The 14,671-nt window shown below is 41.4% G+C and overlaps 1 protein-coding gene across 2 annotated transcripts in view; it reads left to right on the top strand.

The window, feature by feature from the left end:
• SLC12A1 (solute carrier family 12 member 1) overlaps window positions 1-14,671 on the top strand; it is a 102,142-nt gene that overhangs the window by 41,390 nt on the left and 46,081 nt on the right. For both annotated transcript variants that reach the window (XM_026447032.2, XM_026447031.2), the window contains exons 13-17: window positions 153-276; window positions 2,421-2,522; window positions 4,470-4,625; window positions 8,602-8,701; window positions 11,784-11,895. In XM_026447032.2, the coding sequence (XP_026302817.1) occupies window positions 153-276; window positions 2,421-2,522; window positions 4,470-4,625; window positions 8,602-8,701; window positions 11,784-11,895 (594 nt within the window). The remainder of the gene's footprint in view (window positions 1-152; window positions 277-2,420; window positions 2,523-4,469; window positions 4,626-8,601; window positions 8,702-11,783; window positions 11,896-14,671) is intronic.

The following is a 14,671-nucleotide window of genomic DNA, read 5'->3' as shown; positions in this document are numbered from 1 at the left end:
AAATAATATAAAGAATGATAAAGTGCAGTGTTAACTTGTGCCTCATCTTGTGTATCACTTAATCTTTCCCCAAATCTTCCTGTTTGAATCACCTAGAGAAAATGACTGTGCATAGCTATAAATGACAAATGTCTTCTCTTCTTTTCCATTAGGCTCTGTGCAAGGACAACATCTACAAAGCCCTGCAGTTTTTTGCAAAGGGATACGGGAAAAACAATGAACCCCTGAGAGGATATATTCTCACTTTTGTTATAGCCATGGCATTTATTCTTATTGGTTTGTAAAGTTTTCTTGTTTTGATTGAAAACCAAAAAATTCTTCTGATTATTCATAGGGCTTTCCTTTTAGTTTGAAAAATTACCCATTTCATGTTTAGGATCCCATTTGGGAATATTGGCATCTAAGAAGGAAATGAGAAATCCTTGTGTGTAGAGGGCCTTTGAGGAACTCGAGGTAGACTTTTTTAATCTATTCTTTGAATCTGAGTGTTCGAAATCCATCCAACCAAATGCAGCTGAATCCTTCTTCTCACCTGCCTGAAACGGTCTAAATCTAGAGTCTCCCCCAGCTGCCATAACTACTGACCCGATGGCTAGCAGAATTGAATTGCCTGTTACTGTTTCTGGGAATATGGTTCACTGAGCATCTATATCGCAATCACCTGGGGTGTTTGGGCGAGTGTGGAGACTTCAGGCCCAATTCTAGAGTAACTGAGTCAGACTCTCTGAGGGTAAGGAGTCTACATTTCACAAGTCTACATTTCAAGTAGACCACTGGTATTTGAGAACCACTTACCTAGACTATAATCTTGGCTTCCTCTCCCCAAGTGATATAGAAACAGCTACATAATCTTGGAGAGGAACATTCATCAACTTAAACTTGTGCATGTCTCACTCCTCCCTAAGGCCTCACCTTTGCTGATGAGCATATCAGAGGAAAAGAAGCAGAAGGCAGAGGACTTTGGGAGCCACACATAGGCGGGCAGACTTCTTCAGCACAGCAGTGCCAAGCAATGAGGGCTCCTCATCATTACATATTGAACTCAGGAAGGGACTATAATTCATGAATCCTCATAGCATTTGTATGAGGCTGAAAAAGGGAATTTGTAACTCTCTGTGTTTGTTAGATTTTTAAAAATTAACTTAAAAGTGATTTCATATAGAGATGTTTCAATTATATAATTTAGCCTTTAAGATCTCAAATCATTGCCTCGTGCTGCATTTAAGTGAGCAAGCAACCAAAGTTTTAGAAGTCTTGTATACATTAGATAATATCATTTAAAATCATTCTTTCAGAACAAGTGGATTGGCTCCATGCATAAGCTTCATGGCAGCTGTTTTGCCTACTTTCTGGTTGGTATCCATGTTCCAGAATCACACCCAGCTGCCTGCATTTGCATCATTGCATCACTCGCATCATTGCATCACTTGCATCATTGCATCATTTGCATCATTGAGGGTGATAGGTGTCTGACCTTCAGATAAAGGATGACGTCTCTATATTTTTTCTTATATTGCCCAGTAAAAAATTCAGCTGGAGTTAAATCATACCAGATATTTACTCCTGAGGCAAAAGTATTTTCGGACCAGGCACAGTGGCTCACGCCTGTTCATCCCGGCACTTTGGGAGGCTGAGGTGGGCGGGTCACTCGAGGTCAGGAGTTCAAGACCAGCCCAGCCTACATGGTGAAACCTTGTCTCTACTAAAAATACAAAAATTACCTGGGCATGGTGGCAGGCACCTATAGTCCCAGCTACTAGGGAGGCTGAGGCAGGAGAGTCACTTGAACCCGGGAGGCAGAGGTTGCAGTGATCCGAGATTGTGCCATTGTACTCCAGGCTGGGCAACAAGAGCTAGACTCTATCTCAAAATAATAATAATAATAATAATAATAATAATAATAAATTTGGCTAGCCTTGAGAGGCAAAACTCTCTAGAGATGTGGAAAAGGTATGAATGACAAAGAGTCCTGAAAATCAGAGAACACATATTGGGTCTATGCAGGGAGATTTCCACTGGGGAGTTTTTGGTGCACTGGTATTTAACTAATATCCTGCAGAGCCTATTTATTGCATCCATAACAGTTAAAGAACACAGGATTAGATGGCTCCAGAAAAGCTACAGGGGAGTTAATTGTATGCCCAGTCCCACACCTACCCATTGCCACTTGAACATTTTGTAGGTAGGGGTCTTGATTGTCTATTTTCTGATTGGTAGACTTTTTTATTTCTTACTTTATAGAAACCCTAGCTAAGAGTAAATATATATCCCCCAAAGAAAAATGACTAACTTCTTAAACTTTGACAGATGCTCGCTATGTTTTCAATTTCCAAATAAAGTCAAGCTTCCAGGCTGTAACAGCTGTTCAGCCCCTGGTCTCATCACTCATACATACATGTTCAATTCTGTTACTTTTACAGCGGAACTGAACACCATTGCTCCCATCATCTCCAACTTTTTCCTGGCCTCATATGCACTTATTAATTTCTCCTGCTTCCATGCCTCTTATGCCAAATCTCCAGGTAAGCTGACTTCCAAAACTAAAATATGTCTAAGCAAACAGTTAGTTTGTCTCAATAAAATGAAATAAGTCAGTGAAAAGTGTTCAATCTGTGTTTATATGTTTCCTTATATCCTAGTGGGAAGCGTAATCTACTTTATTTTGGTGAGTTTGGGGATGAGTTTTGAAATAGAAAAAGAATCATTTGAGCAATGGCCTTTTTGACCAACCGTAAAGTCAATTTTCTCCCGTGGCAATAAATTATTCATTGCAAGACAAACCACATTTATTTCAGCAGTAGAAAAACACCACTATTTATTTCCAGGGTGAAAGTGACCACAGAAGTGGAATTAATGTATATATTTGAAACTTCCTTACTATCAATTTGTTTCCTGCCCATGGTGCAGAAGAGAAGGATGAGTAGTTCCCATAATTACCTGCTGAGTGGGGGCAATGTAGACAGGCTGCATTGATGCTGGTGGCATCAGTGCACCCTTTGGGCTGTGGTTTAAAGTTGTTCAAAATTTCACACCAAGGAGCCTTCTCCTTTCTAGTCACTCCTCACCTCTTCTTTGCTTTCATTGTCCACTCCAGTTTCTTCTGCCTTTCTACCAGAATAGAGACTTGTCATTACCTACCTTCAGAAAGATCTCCACCTTGAGAACTTTTACTGGATATATAAACACATTTCCACTCATTCAGGGCCTGACAAGATATTAAGCCTCCTTTGGAAAACTTGCTGCCAATAAGACAAAATATAGATGGAAGACCAATCTTAATCTAACGAATACTAGGCTACAGAAAGTAGCAGAGGACTTTCTGTTTCTTTGTGTGTTTTGTTAACACAGAAATGTGTGACTCCATGCCATGTTATGGCCACTTTTGACAAATAAGGTGAAATAGTAGACAGCCAGGGAAAAGAGTGCAAAGGAGAATGGGAAAGAGGGGGAGAGAGAGAGGAAAATACAGAAAAGCATATAGAGGGAGACACATGGATACGCAAACCCAGAAAATGTCTCTCTCTCTCTCTCTCTCACACACACACACACACACACACACACGGACGGGAAGCCAGACTCAGAGAAAAATAAGGCTATTTTCAATGATGTTCTTGAAGTGCTATGTCCATCTTGTGGCCATTTAGGAAATTGCTCCCAAACACGTAAAGTTCTGTTGTGTTTTGGCAACTCCTATATTAAAACGTACCCCATTCATTAACAAAAGGTGCCCTTCAAATCAGAGCTTTTCTTTCCTGTCCATACTGTCTTCCAGTTGCTTCTATTTCAGGAAGCTAAGAGAACACAGAAAACCCCCACGCATGAGCACACTGTGAGAAATATTTTCATTGCAAAATGCATGACATATTAACACATTGGGTTTAAGAAGCCTTTGCTAGCCGTTGAGCTTAAAAAGCCATTTCTCCTGCTTTTTTCATCAATTCTTATTTCTGAAAAGGCAAGCACTGTCCTCTTAGGGTAATGGAAGAGCTACCAGGAAGTCAAGCCGATTGACTCTTGATGATTACTCCGCCTTCTCCATGGGAGCAAAAAACCCATTTTCTTCACTTTTTCCTTCTCAGACAACCAAGAAGTTTCTCTTCCCCACCTGGTAGATCCCACTCTTTCCATTCCTCCTGCCTCTTTTCAGCTCCTGATGGCATAAATACCAGATGCTTAAGGTTTGGAAGTTTGGGAAGATAGTCAGGAGCATGGAGTATGGAGGGTCCTGAATGGCACATTTTTCAGATGCTTAACATTTCCTAAACTTTACAGCATTCTATTTGGTGTAAGTACCATCTTCATAGACCAGGAACCCAAGATCACAGGAAAATAAGCACAGAGCCTAGAAATTGACCTAAAAGTTCTGATTCTTTATATCAGGAAAAAGGCATGTTACCTGCATTCTTACAATATTCAGTGGCATGATCGTAGTAAAGTGGAAGTTTTCCTTCTGCATATTTTATTTTCAGGATGGAGACCTGCGTATGGAATTTACAATATGTGGGTGTCTCTTTTTGGAGCTGTTCTGTGCTGTGCAGTCATGTTTGTCATCAACTGGTGGGCAGCTGTCATCACCTATGTCATTGAATTCTTCCTCTATGTCTATGTGACTTATAAGAAGCCAGGTAAGATAACAAGGACTGTATGGAATAGGGTTTCCAAATCTCTCTCTAACTACTCATTTATTAAGCAATTTTATGTGCTTAGGTGAGGCATATGCAAGGTGGATACTAATAACATTGTGGTATATAACAGTAACAATAGTTGGGGCTGGCGCGGTGCCTCATGGCTGTACTCCCAGCACTTTAGGAGGCTGAGAAGGGTGGATCACGAGGTCAGGAGTTCAAGACCAGCCTGGCCAACATGGTGAAACCCCGTCTCTACTAAAAATACAAAAATTAGACGGGCGTGGTGGCAGACCCCTGTAATCCCAGCTACTCAGGAGGCTGAGGCAGGAGAATCGCTTGAAACCGGAAGGCAGAGGTTGCAGTGAGTTGAGATCGAGCCACTGCACTCCAGCCTGGGCAACAAGAGTGAAACTCCATCTCAAATAATAATAATAATAACAACAACGGCTAACCTCGTTGAGCACCTGTTATATACCATGCACTCATTTAATCCTCACAATACTATTAGTGCCATTTTACAGATGAAGAAACTGGGGTTCAAAGAGTTGACTACTTACCAAAGTAATAATCAGGATGTGATGGATCTGACCATATAACCAGAACATGTATGATACCAAACCAACCCGACAAGCTTTCCATTACATCACTTTCTGTTTCTGATATCCTGATAAATTAGATATAGTCCCTGTGCTCAAGGAGTTCAGAGTCACACTTAAAGAATTAATTATGATACAAAATAGTGACCACTATGAGAGTAATATGAGCAAATTGCTGAGAAAAGGGGAGGGAAGGATTAACTTTAGAGTTATCCAGGAAAACTTTCTGGTTCCTAACTTACGTTCACAGAGTCAAACAGTGGACATTTAACAAATATTTCTTAAATGAATAAATTAGTTTTTAAAAAAAAAAAAAAGCAATGGGGGTTTGGTTAATCAGAGTCAGGGAATGGTATTCCGGGCAGAAGGTGAAGCATGAATGACATTAAGGACACGTACAAGTGCGGGGCGGCGTATGTGGGAAGGCTCAAGGCCTTCAACACACAGAAGGTACCTGAGCGATGGGGAGAAGGATCACAGAGAGAGCCTGGAAGAGTGGTGGGGGCCAGATAATAAGAAACTTAAAGGTCATGCCAAAGAATCTGATGTTGTGAGCAACAGGAAGATGGGACAAGCTAATCAATTGAAGAAGCAATTGGATCTGAACTTTGGGTGTTGACTTTAGTACCAGGGATATTAAATCTAGGAGGGGTTGCAGACAGTGCGGTGCAGGGAAACCCAGAGCCACCCTCACATTCTCCTTTCCCTTACTCTGCCAGTAAAGCAGAGCTTGTAGTAACCACCTTGGAGGGGTCTGTTTAGCTTTTATTTGTTACTTTACATATTGTTAACATCATGTATAACTTACATATGGAAAAATTTATCCCTTTTAAATGGGCTGTCTGTATGTATATTTTGACAAACTTGTACAGTGTTGTAACCATCATCAAGATACAGGATATTTCCATCATCCTCACAAGTTCCCTTATACCCCTGTGTAGTCAATCTCCACCCTCCAACTTAGCCTCAGGCAGCTGCTTTTCTGATGTCTGATCCTGTAGCTTTGCCTTTTCCAAAATACCATATAAATAGAAACATACAAGATATAGCCTTTGAGAAGACTTCCTTTCACTTAGCAGAATGCTTTTAGATTTATCCATGCTGTTGCATATGTAAGTGGTTTATTCTTTGGTGTCGCTGAGTAGTATTCTATTGTATGAATACATCACATATATTCTTAAATTCTATTCACCAGTTGATGGTCATCGGAGTTGTTTTCAGTTTAGGTCCACAGGACTTTATATGGACTCATGTTTTCATTTTTCCCTTGGGTAAATATCTGGTAGTGGGATTTATGATTAAATAGTAAGTGTATATATAACTTTATAAGAAACTGCCAAACTGTTTTCTGTGGTAGCAGTATTATTTTCCATTCCTACAAGCCATGAATGAGAGTCCTAGATGCTCCACATGTTTGTCAGCATGTATTATTGCCAGTTGATTTTTTAAAAGCAATTCTAATAGATGTGTAGTGCCACCTCATTGTGGTTTAATTTACATTTTCCCAATGATTAACGATGTTGAACATCTATTTGCCATCCATATATCTTTTTTAGTCAAGTATCTGTTTAAATCTTTTGCTCATGTTTTAGTTGTTTTCTTATTATTCAGTAATGAGAGTTCTTTATCTATTCTGGATGCAAATCCTTTAGTAATATGTGTTTTGCAAATATTTTCTCTGGATCTGTGGTTTCTCTATTTTCCTTACGGTTTGTTTTGAAGAATAAAACTTCTGAGTTTTTGTGAAGTCTAATTTATCTTTTTTTTTTAATGGCTTACCATGTTGCATCTGATCTAAGATATCTTTTCCTAATCCAAAGTCACAAACTTCTAGAAGTTTTAATGCTTTGGAAATTATATTTAGGTCTATTATCCATTTTGAGTTAATTTTTGTATATGATGTGAGGTATTGTTCGAGGTTCACTTTTTACATATAAACGTCCAATTGACTAGTAGAGTTTTTATCCCTATTTAAAATAAATGGCCTAAGGTATGCTTAATGCCTGATGCACCATCAACACTTAATCAATATTGATCTTCTTTATCTCCAGATAATTATTGTTCACCCATTTCCCTGGGTCTCCAGGAGAATAGGTTTTGTCTGTCATCTCGGGTATATCTGTACATTCTTGCCAGGGACTTCCTCTCATAAACCTTGGAAGATCCATTTAATACTTAAATTTGTAAAAAAAAAAAAAAAAAAAAAAGGCCGGGCACAGTGGCTCATGCACACTTTGGGAGGCCAAGGAAGGTGGATCACGAGGTCAGGAGATCGAGGCCATCCTGGCTAACACGGCGAAACCCCGTCTCTACTAAAAACACACAAAAAAAATTAGCTGGGCATGGTGGCAGGCGACTGTAGTCCCAGCTACTTGGGAGGCTGAGGCAGGAGAATGGCGTGAACCCAGGAGGCAGAGCTTGGAGTGAGCCGAGATGGCACCACTGCACTCCAGCCTAGGCGAGAGCAAGACTCTGTCTCCAAAAAAAAAAGGGGGGGGGGTGGGGGGGGAGGGATGGTAGAGCTGATCTCCCTTATGATGAAGATTAAGGATTAGCTTCTCAAAGATCAAACTAAAATGTTTGCTAAAGAACCTTGACCCTCTTCATAGAATTCTAGAAGTAAGAATTCCCATGCTATTCAGTTTTACTGTTCAAAATATAAAGATTACTGCACACTTTCTGTGTATACAGAAATGCTGCTTCTCTTTTCAATTTAAGAATTTGGGCCAGGCGCGGTGGCTCACGCCTGTAATCCCAACACTTTGAGAGGCGGAGACGGGCAGATCACAAAGTCAGAAGTTTGAGACCAGTCTGGCCAATATGGTGAAACCCTGTCTCTACTAAAAATACAAAAATTATCCAGGCATGGTGGCAGGTGCCTGTAGTCCCAGCTACTCAGGAGGCTGAGGCAGGAAAATCTCTTGAACCAGGGGGGCGGAGGTTACCGTGAGCCAAGATCGCATCACTGCATTCCAGCCTGGTGACAGAGCGAAACTCCATCTCAAAAAAAAAAAAAAAAAAAAAATGTGTGAACATGCTTTGATTTTATTCAGGGATTGACCAGTTTCCCAAGTCTATCTGCCTGCCACGTGGTTATTGCACAGCCTCTCCCACCAAGCAAGATTTCTAGGACTGCAGTTGTACAGTCTGATCCTTTGCTGGAATGAAGCCTTTGCTTCTGAAGATTCACATAGTATTCATAGAAGGATACAAAGTGCTTTTTAGGAAATCCCACACTATATTTTCTCTAATTTGGGCACTCATCCTTGCTGGCATAGCCAAGGAAAATCATAGAAGGGAATGACTTGTAAGAATTATTCATGGTACACAGAGGAAAGGTCAGTGCTTCTTATGCCAATTTCCTCCTTTATCCACAGATGTGAACTGGGGATCCTCCACACAGGCTCTTTCCTATGTGAGTGCTTTAGACAACGCTCTGGAATTAACCACAGTGGAAGACCATGTAAAAAACTTCAGGTAAAGCTGGTGTTGGTGTCTCAGGCATCCTGGTATTGTTCCACCTTAGAAGTGGCTCTCCTTTATGAGAGACAAGGGCATTCAAGTAGTTATAAGCTTTAGGGGTACATTCTAAAAATAAGCAGTCATACAAAACTGCTATATTTTCATGACAGCACCTCCTGTAAGTGAGTGCTTCTTTCCTTCCACACCCTACTCTGCCCACCCCAAACTATAGCCCCTCATAGTGCCAGGTGTCACCTTCCATGCATGGAGATAGCAAGGTGGACTAAGTAATGTGACTTCAGAGAGACTATCCTAAATCCCCACACACATTATTCTGCTATTGTTTCCATTCCACTTAAGGCTTTAGGGCTTACTGAATTCTCTTAAAAGTAATGCTTTTTTGCTTTTCATTAGTTGTATCTTATTTTGAATGAAATCTCACATACAAGCTTGTATGAAGAATGAAAGAAAGTAACATAAAAATCTTGCTTGGAGAGGAACAGATTGCCTTGGGATTTGGGGTAGGTGGCTAGAGGAAAAAGGAGAGGGGAACTGGATTAGTCCATTTTCATACTGCTATGAAGAAATACCCAAGACTGGGTAAGTTATAATTTAAAAAAAAAAAGGTTTAATGGACTCACAGTTCCACATGGCTGGGGAGGCCTCACAATCTTGGCAGAAGGCAAAGGGGGAGCAAAGGCACGTCTTACATGGCAGCAGGCAAGGGAGTGTGTGCAGGGGAACTGCCCTTTGTAAAACCATCAGTTCTTGGGAGACCGATTCACTGTCAGGAGAACAGCACAGGAAAAACTCACCCCCATGATTCAATTACCTCCCACTGGGTCCCTCCCACAACACATGGGGATTATGGGAACTATAATTCAAGATGAGATTTAGGTGGGGACACAGCCCAAACCATGTCATTCCATCCCGGGCCCCTCCCAAATTTCATGTCCTCACATTTCAAAATTAATCATGCCTTCCCAACAGTCCCCCAAAGTCTTAACTCATTTCATCATTAACTCAGAAGTCCACAGTCCAAAGTCTCATCTGAGACAAACAAAGCATGTCCCTTCTGCCTATGAGCCTATAACATCAAAAGCAAGTTAGTTACTTCCTAGATAAAATGGGAATACAGGCATTTGGCAAATACACCTGTTCCAAATGGAAGAAATTGGCCAAAACAAAGGGGCTACAGGTCCCATGCAAGTCCGAAATCTGGTGGGGCAGTAAAATCTTAAAGCTCCAAAATGATCTCCTTTGACTCCTTGTCTCATACCCAGGTTATGTTGATGCAAGATGGGTTCCCATGGTGTTGGGCAGCTCTTCCCCTGTGGCTTTGCAGGGTACAGCCTCCCTTCTGGCTGCTGTCACTGGCTGGTGTTGAGTGTCTGCAGCTTTTCCAGGTGCACAGTGCAAACTGTTGGTGGATCTACCATTCTGGGGTCTAGAGGACTGTGGCCTCTTCTCACAGCTCTACTAGGCAGTGCCCCAGTGGGGAGTCTGTCTGGGAGCTCCAACCCCACATTTCCCTTCTGCACTACCCTAGCAGAGGTTCTCCATGAGTGCTCTGCCCCTGCAGCACACCTCTGCCTGGATATCTAGGCATCTCCATACATCCTCTGACATCTAGGTGGAGGTTCTCAAACCTCAATTCTTGTCTTCTATGCACCCACAGGACCAACACCACATGAAAGCTGCCAAGGCTTGGGACTTGCACCCTCTGAAGCCACCACCCAAGCTATACCTTGGCCCCTTTTATCCATGGCTGGAGCAGCTAGGACACAGGGCACCAAGTCCCTAGGCTGCACACAGCAGGGGGGCCCTGGACCTTGTCCAGGAAACCATATTTCCCTCCTGGGCCTCCAGGCCTGCGATGCGAGGGGCTGCTGTGAAGTTCTCTGACATGCCCTGGAAATATTTTCCCCATTGTCTTGGTGATTAGCATTTGCCTCCTTTTTACTTATGCAAATTTCTGCAGCCAGTTTGAAGTTCTCCCCAGAAAATGATTTTTTTCTTTTCTATTGCAAATTTTTCCAACTGTTTTGCTCTGCTTCCTCTTGAACACTTTGCTGCTTAGAAATTTCTTCTGCCAGATACCTAAATCATCTCTCTCAAGCTCAAAGTTTCACAGATTTCTAGGGCAGAGGCAACATGCTGCCAGTATCTTTGCATAGCAAGAGTGACCTTTACTCCAGGTCCCAAGGAGTTCCTCATCTCCATCTGAGACCACCTCAGCCTGGACTTTGTTGTCCATATCACTATCAGCATTTTGGTCAAAGCCATTGAATAAGTCTCTATGAAGTTCCAAACTTTTACACATCTTCCTTTCTTCTGAGCCCTCCAAGTCCCTAGGAAGTTCCAAACTTTTCCACATTTTTCTATCTTCTTCTGAGCCCTCCAAACTGTTCCAACCTCTGCCTGTTATACCTGGTTCCAAAGTCACTTCCACATTTTTGGGTACCTTTACAGCAACACCCCACTCTACAGGTACCACTTTTAGTCCATTTTCATGCTGCTATGAAGAAATACCCAAGACTGGGTAATTTTTCAAGAAAAAGAGATTCGATAGACTCATAGTTCCACATGGCTGAGGAGGCCTCACAATCATGGCAGAGGGTGAAGGAGGAGCAAAGTTATGTCTTACATGGTGGCAGGCAAGAGAGTGTAGGCAGGGGAACTGCCCTTAATAAAACCATCGGGTCTCTTCAGACTTACTCACTATCATGATAACAGCATAGGAAAATCTGTCCCCATAATTCAGTTACTTCCCACTGGGTCCCTCTCACAATACGTGGGGATTATGGAAGCGACAATTCAAGATGAGATTTGGGTGGGAACACAGACAAACTATATCAGGGACTACAAGACTACTTTTTCCTTACTTCACACTTTTGCTATGACTAACTGAACTGAGAACACAAACATGTCAAGATGGACAGGCAGGATGATTCAAGAATTCTGGTGCAAAACCCATAAAATAGGGGAGAGGTTGTCCCATTCTTCCAAGCCTCTGTACCTGTCATCCCATTGGAATGGTTCTAAGGTTACAGACTTCTTGCAGTGGCCCATTCTCACATCTTTTTTTCACTTCCAGGCCCCAGTGCATTGTCTTAACAGGGGGACCCATGACAAGACCTGCTCTCCTGGACATAACTCACGCCTTTACCAAGAACAGTGGCCTTTGCATCTGCTGTGAAGTCTTTGTGGTAAGAGCCACTTCACCCCAGGGAAGTGCTTTTTCCTCCCTGCTTGCCTTGGATTATTTTGGGTGAAGAGAAAAGGTACATGCAGTGATAAGAAAATAGCAAAAAAACAGTTTATAGGAGAGCCCTCTCCCTTGATTCATAGAGCAAGGACGAGCAAGAGCCCGTGATCCTGAATTTAAATAGGTAGATGTAAAGTGTTTCAGGTTTCATAAGAGACCAACTAAAAGTGACAAATATTTCCAAGTGATGGCCTCAAGAAAAAGATAGCTGGCTCAGAAATAAAGTGAAGGCATTTGGAGTGATAACTGTCTACAGAAATATAAAAGGATGGAATGAGCCAGATAGAGCACTATTACAGAGATTAACTGATGAGGAAAGAACCAGACATAATGGCCGTAAATGACAGCACATGGAATTTAGATTAAATATTTGGATAAGTTTGATGACACTGCAGATACTCAAAAAACTAAACCAAGTTTTTCATGCCTTAGATAAACATTCAGAGCTAAATGAATTATTTTTGTTCAGGAAATACGAGGTAGACAAATAATAACCTATTGGTGACTTCCCTAGGAGGTATTCAAAACTGGTGCTAGTAATTTAACCATAATTGTTGATCAATCTCTCAAGTGTGGAGAAAGCATTAAAATAATAATAAAATAATAAGCCAAAGGGTGCGGTGGCTCACGCCTGTAATCCCAGCACTTTGGGAGGCCAAGGTGCGTGGATCACCTGAGGTCAAGAGTTCGAGACTAGCCTGATGAACATGGCGAAACCCTGTCTCTACTAAAAATACAAAAATTAGCCAGGCATGGTAGTGCATGACTGTAATCCCAGCTACTCGGGAGGCTGAGGCAGGAGAATTGCTTGAGCCTGGGAGGTGGAGGTTGTGGTGAGTCAAGATCGCACCACTGCATTCCAGCCTCGGCTACAGAGCAAGACTCCATAATAATAATAATGATAATAATAATAATAATAATGATAAAGTCTAAGTCTTCCACACTAGCCCACCTCTACTTGTGTCCCCCCCCACCCTCACACACACACACACACACACACATGCACACACACCACTCAAAATTCTCAGCTAACAATGTATTTTTATAGTACTTAAGTACTTACCTATTCTTCAAACCATTTTTCTTCAAAGCATTTTTCTACAGTTTTTCTTATTGGAGCCCCACAATAGCCTAGTGAAGCAGGACAGAAAAGTAGCCCTGTTCCCATTTTACTGATTGGGAAAGTGAGATTCAGGAAAATTAAATTATTGCACTGGATCACACAACAAGAAAGTGGCAGAGCCAAGATATCAGTCCAGGTCACACAAGTGCGCTAAGTGTCACACCTTGAGGAGAAAGCCTTAGCACACTTGCATCCTTGGGAGTACTATTAGAATCCAGCACCGCTACTTAAATCTCCAATACCTGCCAAAGAATGGGGCTGTCAGGAAGTCAGGTGACTTTTGAGCCGTCAACTCTGCCATGATGCTGGGGGCTAATTTACCACATGTCGTCGTGATCAGCACTTAAGTATCTCTTTACACTTGGCAATATTCGAAATGCTCTATGAAGCAGTTGTTCATATTCTCTTTCCTCTCAGTGCTTATATGACAGTCATTCAAACAATATAACTTAATGCAATTATCTGGTAGGGGATGGAAAGACTCCTACTGAGTACTTGTGAGATTGACAGGTTAAGTAATGACCAACTGTGACTCCAGAGAATTTTTAAAAATCTTATCAAGCACCTCTCTCTCATATTATCAGCTTTGGTGCCCTGGATTGGTGGATTTCATTTTGGACAATGTAATATAGGAGCCAGTTTTGATGAAATAAGCAGTTTGGGGTGTTTTTCTTCTCCAGCAATTTAGAGAAAACTTAGTTTAGCAGGCAATATCTTTAGGACTGAAGAAATAACCTGGGAGTATAAACAGTCATCTACTGGCAAAGGAGAAAGGGTCTCCTAAGAAACGAGAGATTGCTTTTAATTAACCCTTTGCTGCTTTAACTATAATACAGGAGGATAGTGCTGGAATATCATTTCATTTGAAGTAGGCACCTTAGTCTGTGTCCCCAATGGCCCTGTTCATTTGACACATATGTTGGGCTGCATTATACATTACTATACTGGTCTCTCCATGTAGGGCCCAAGAGTCTTGCTCTCAGGTGCCGAGGTTCTCCTGGGGACAGAAAATAGTTTCTGCATCAGTTAATGACTTTCCAGTTAGTTACTTTGTATGATGAGCTCCTGGGGCTGCAGATGTTGACAGCATTTTTAGACTCTAGGCTCAGTCGTCAATCATCTTTGCAAAGAAACAGATGGAGGGGATGTAAGGGGAGTAAGAATGCCATTAGAATTTTTTTTTCCAAAAGCACAATGGTTGATGGTTAGGCCAACCTTGTGGAAAATGTTAAATAGCGATGATAATAAGAGAATGACAATTTAGTTTTTAGGTCTAGGAAGCTGGTGCTCATGGGCTTTTGAGAATAACAGTCAAGTTTCAAATCATTATTTTGCCACCTATTAGTCGTGAGTCCCTTAGGCACATAATTACATCTCTCTGTGCCTTACTTTTCTCAGTTGTAAACTGAAAATAATAAAAAATAGCACCTATGTTATAGAGTTGCTATTTGAATTATAGAAAATAAGCTTTCTAATGCTGAGTCCGGTGTCCCTCAAAGAGTAAAAAGTCCATTAACTTTCATTGTTACTGTGATATTGTTATTGTCAATATCATTATTTTTGGTATGCTATAGTTGCCATTTTTATTCCAGAA

The sequence above is a fragment of the Piliocolobus tephrosceles genome, chromosome 6 (assembly GCF_002776525.5).
Source record: "Piliocolobus tephrosceles isolate RC106 chromosome 6, ASM277652v3, whole genome shotgun sequence".
NCBI classification, from domain to species: domain Eukaryota; kingdom Metazoa; phylum Chordata; class Mammalia; order Primates; family Cercopithecidae; genus Piliocolobus; species Piliocolobus tephrosceles.
The sequence above is the reverse complement of the archived record's forward strand: the minus strand, read 5'-3'. Positions and strand labels throughout refer to the sequence as shown.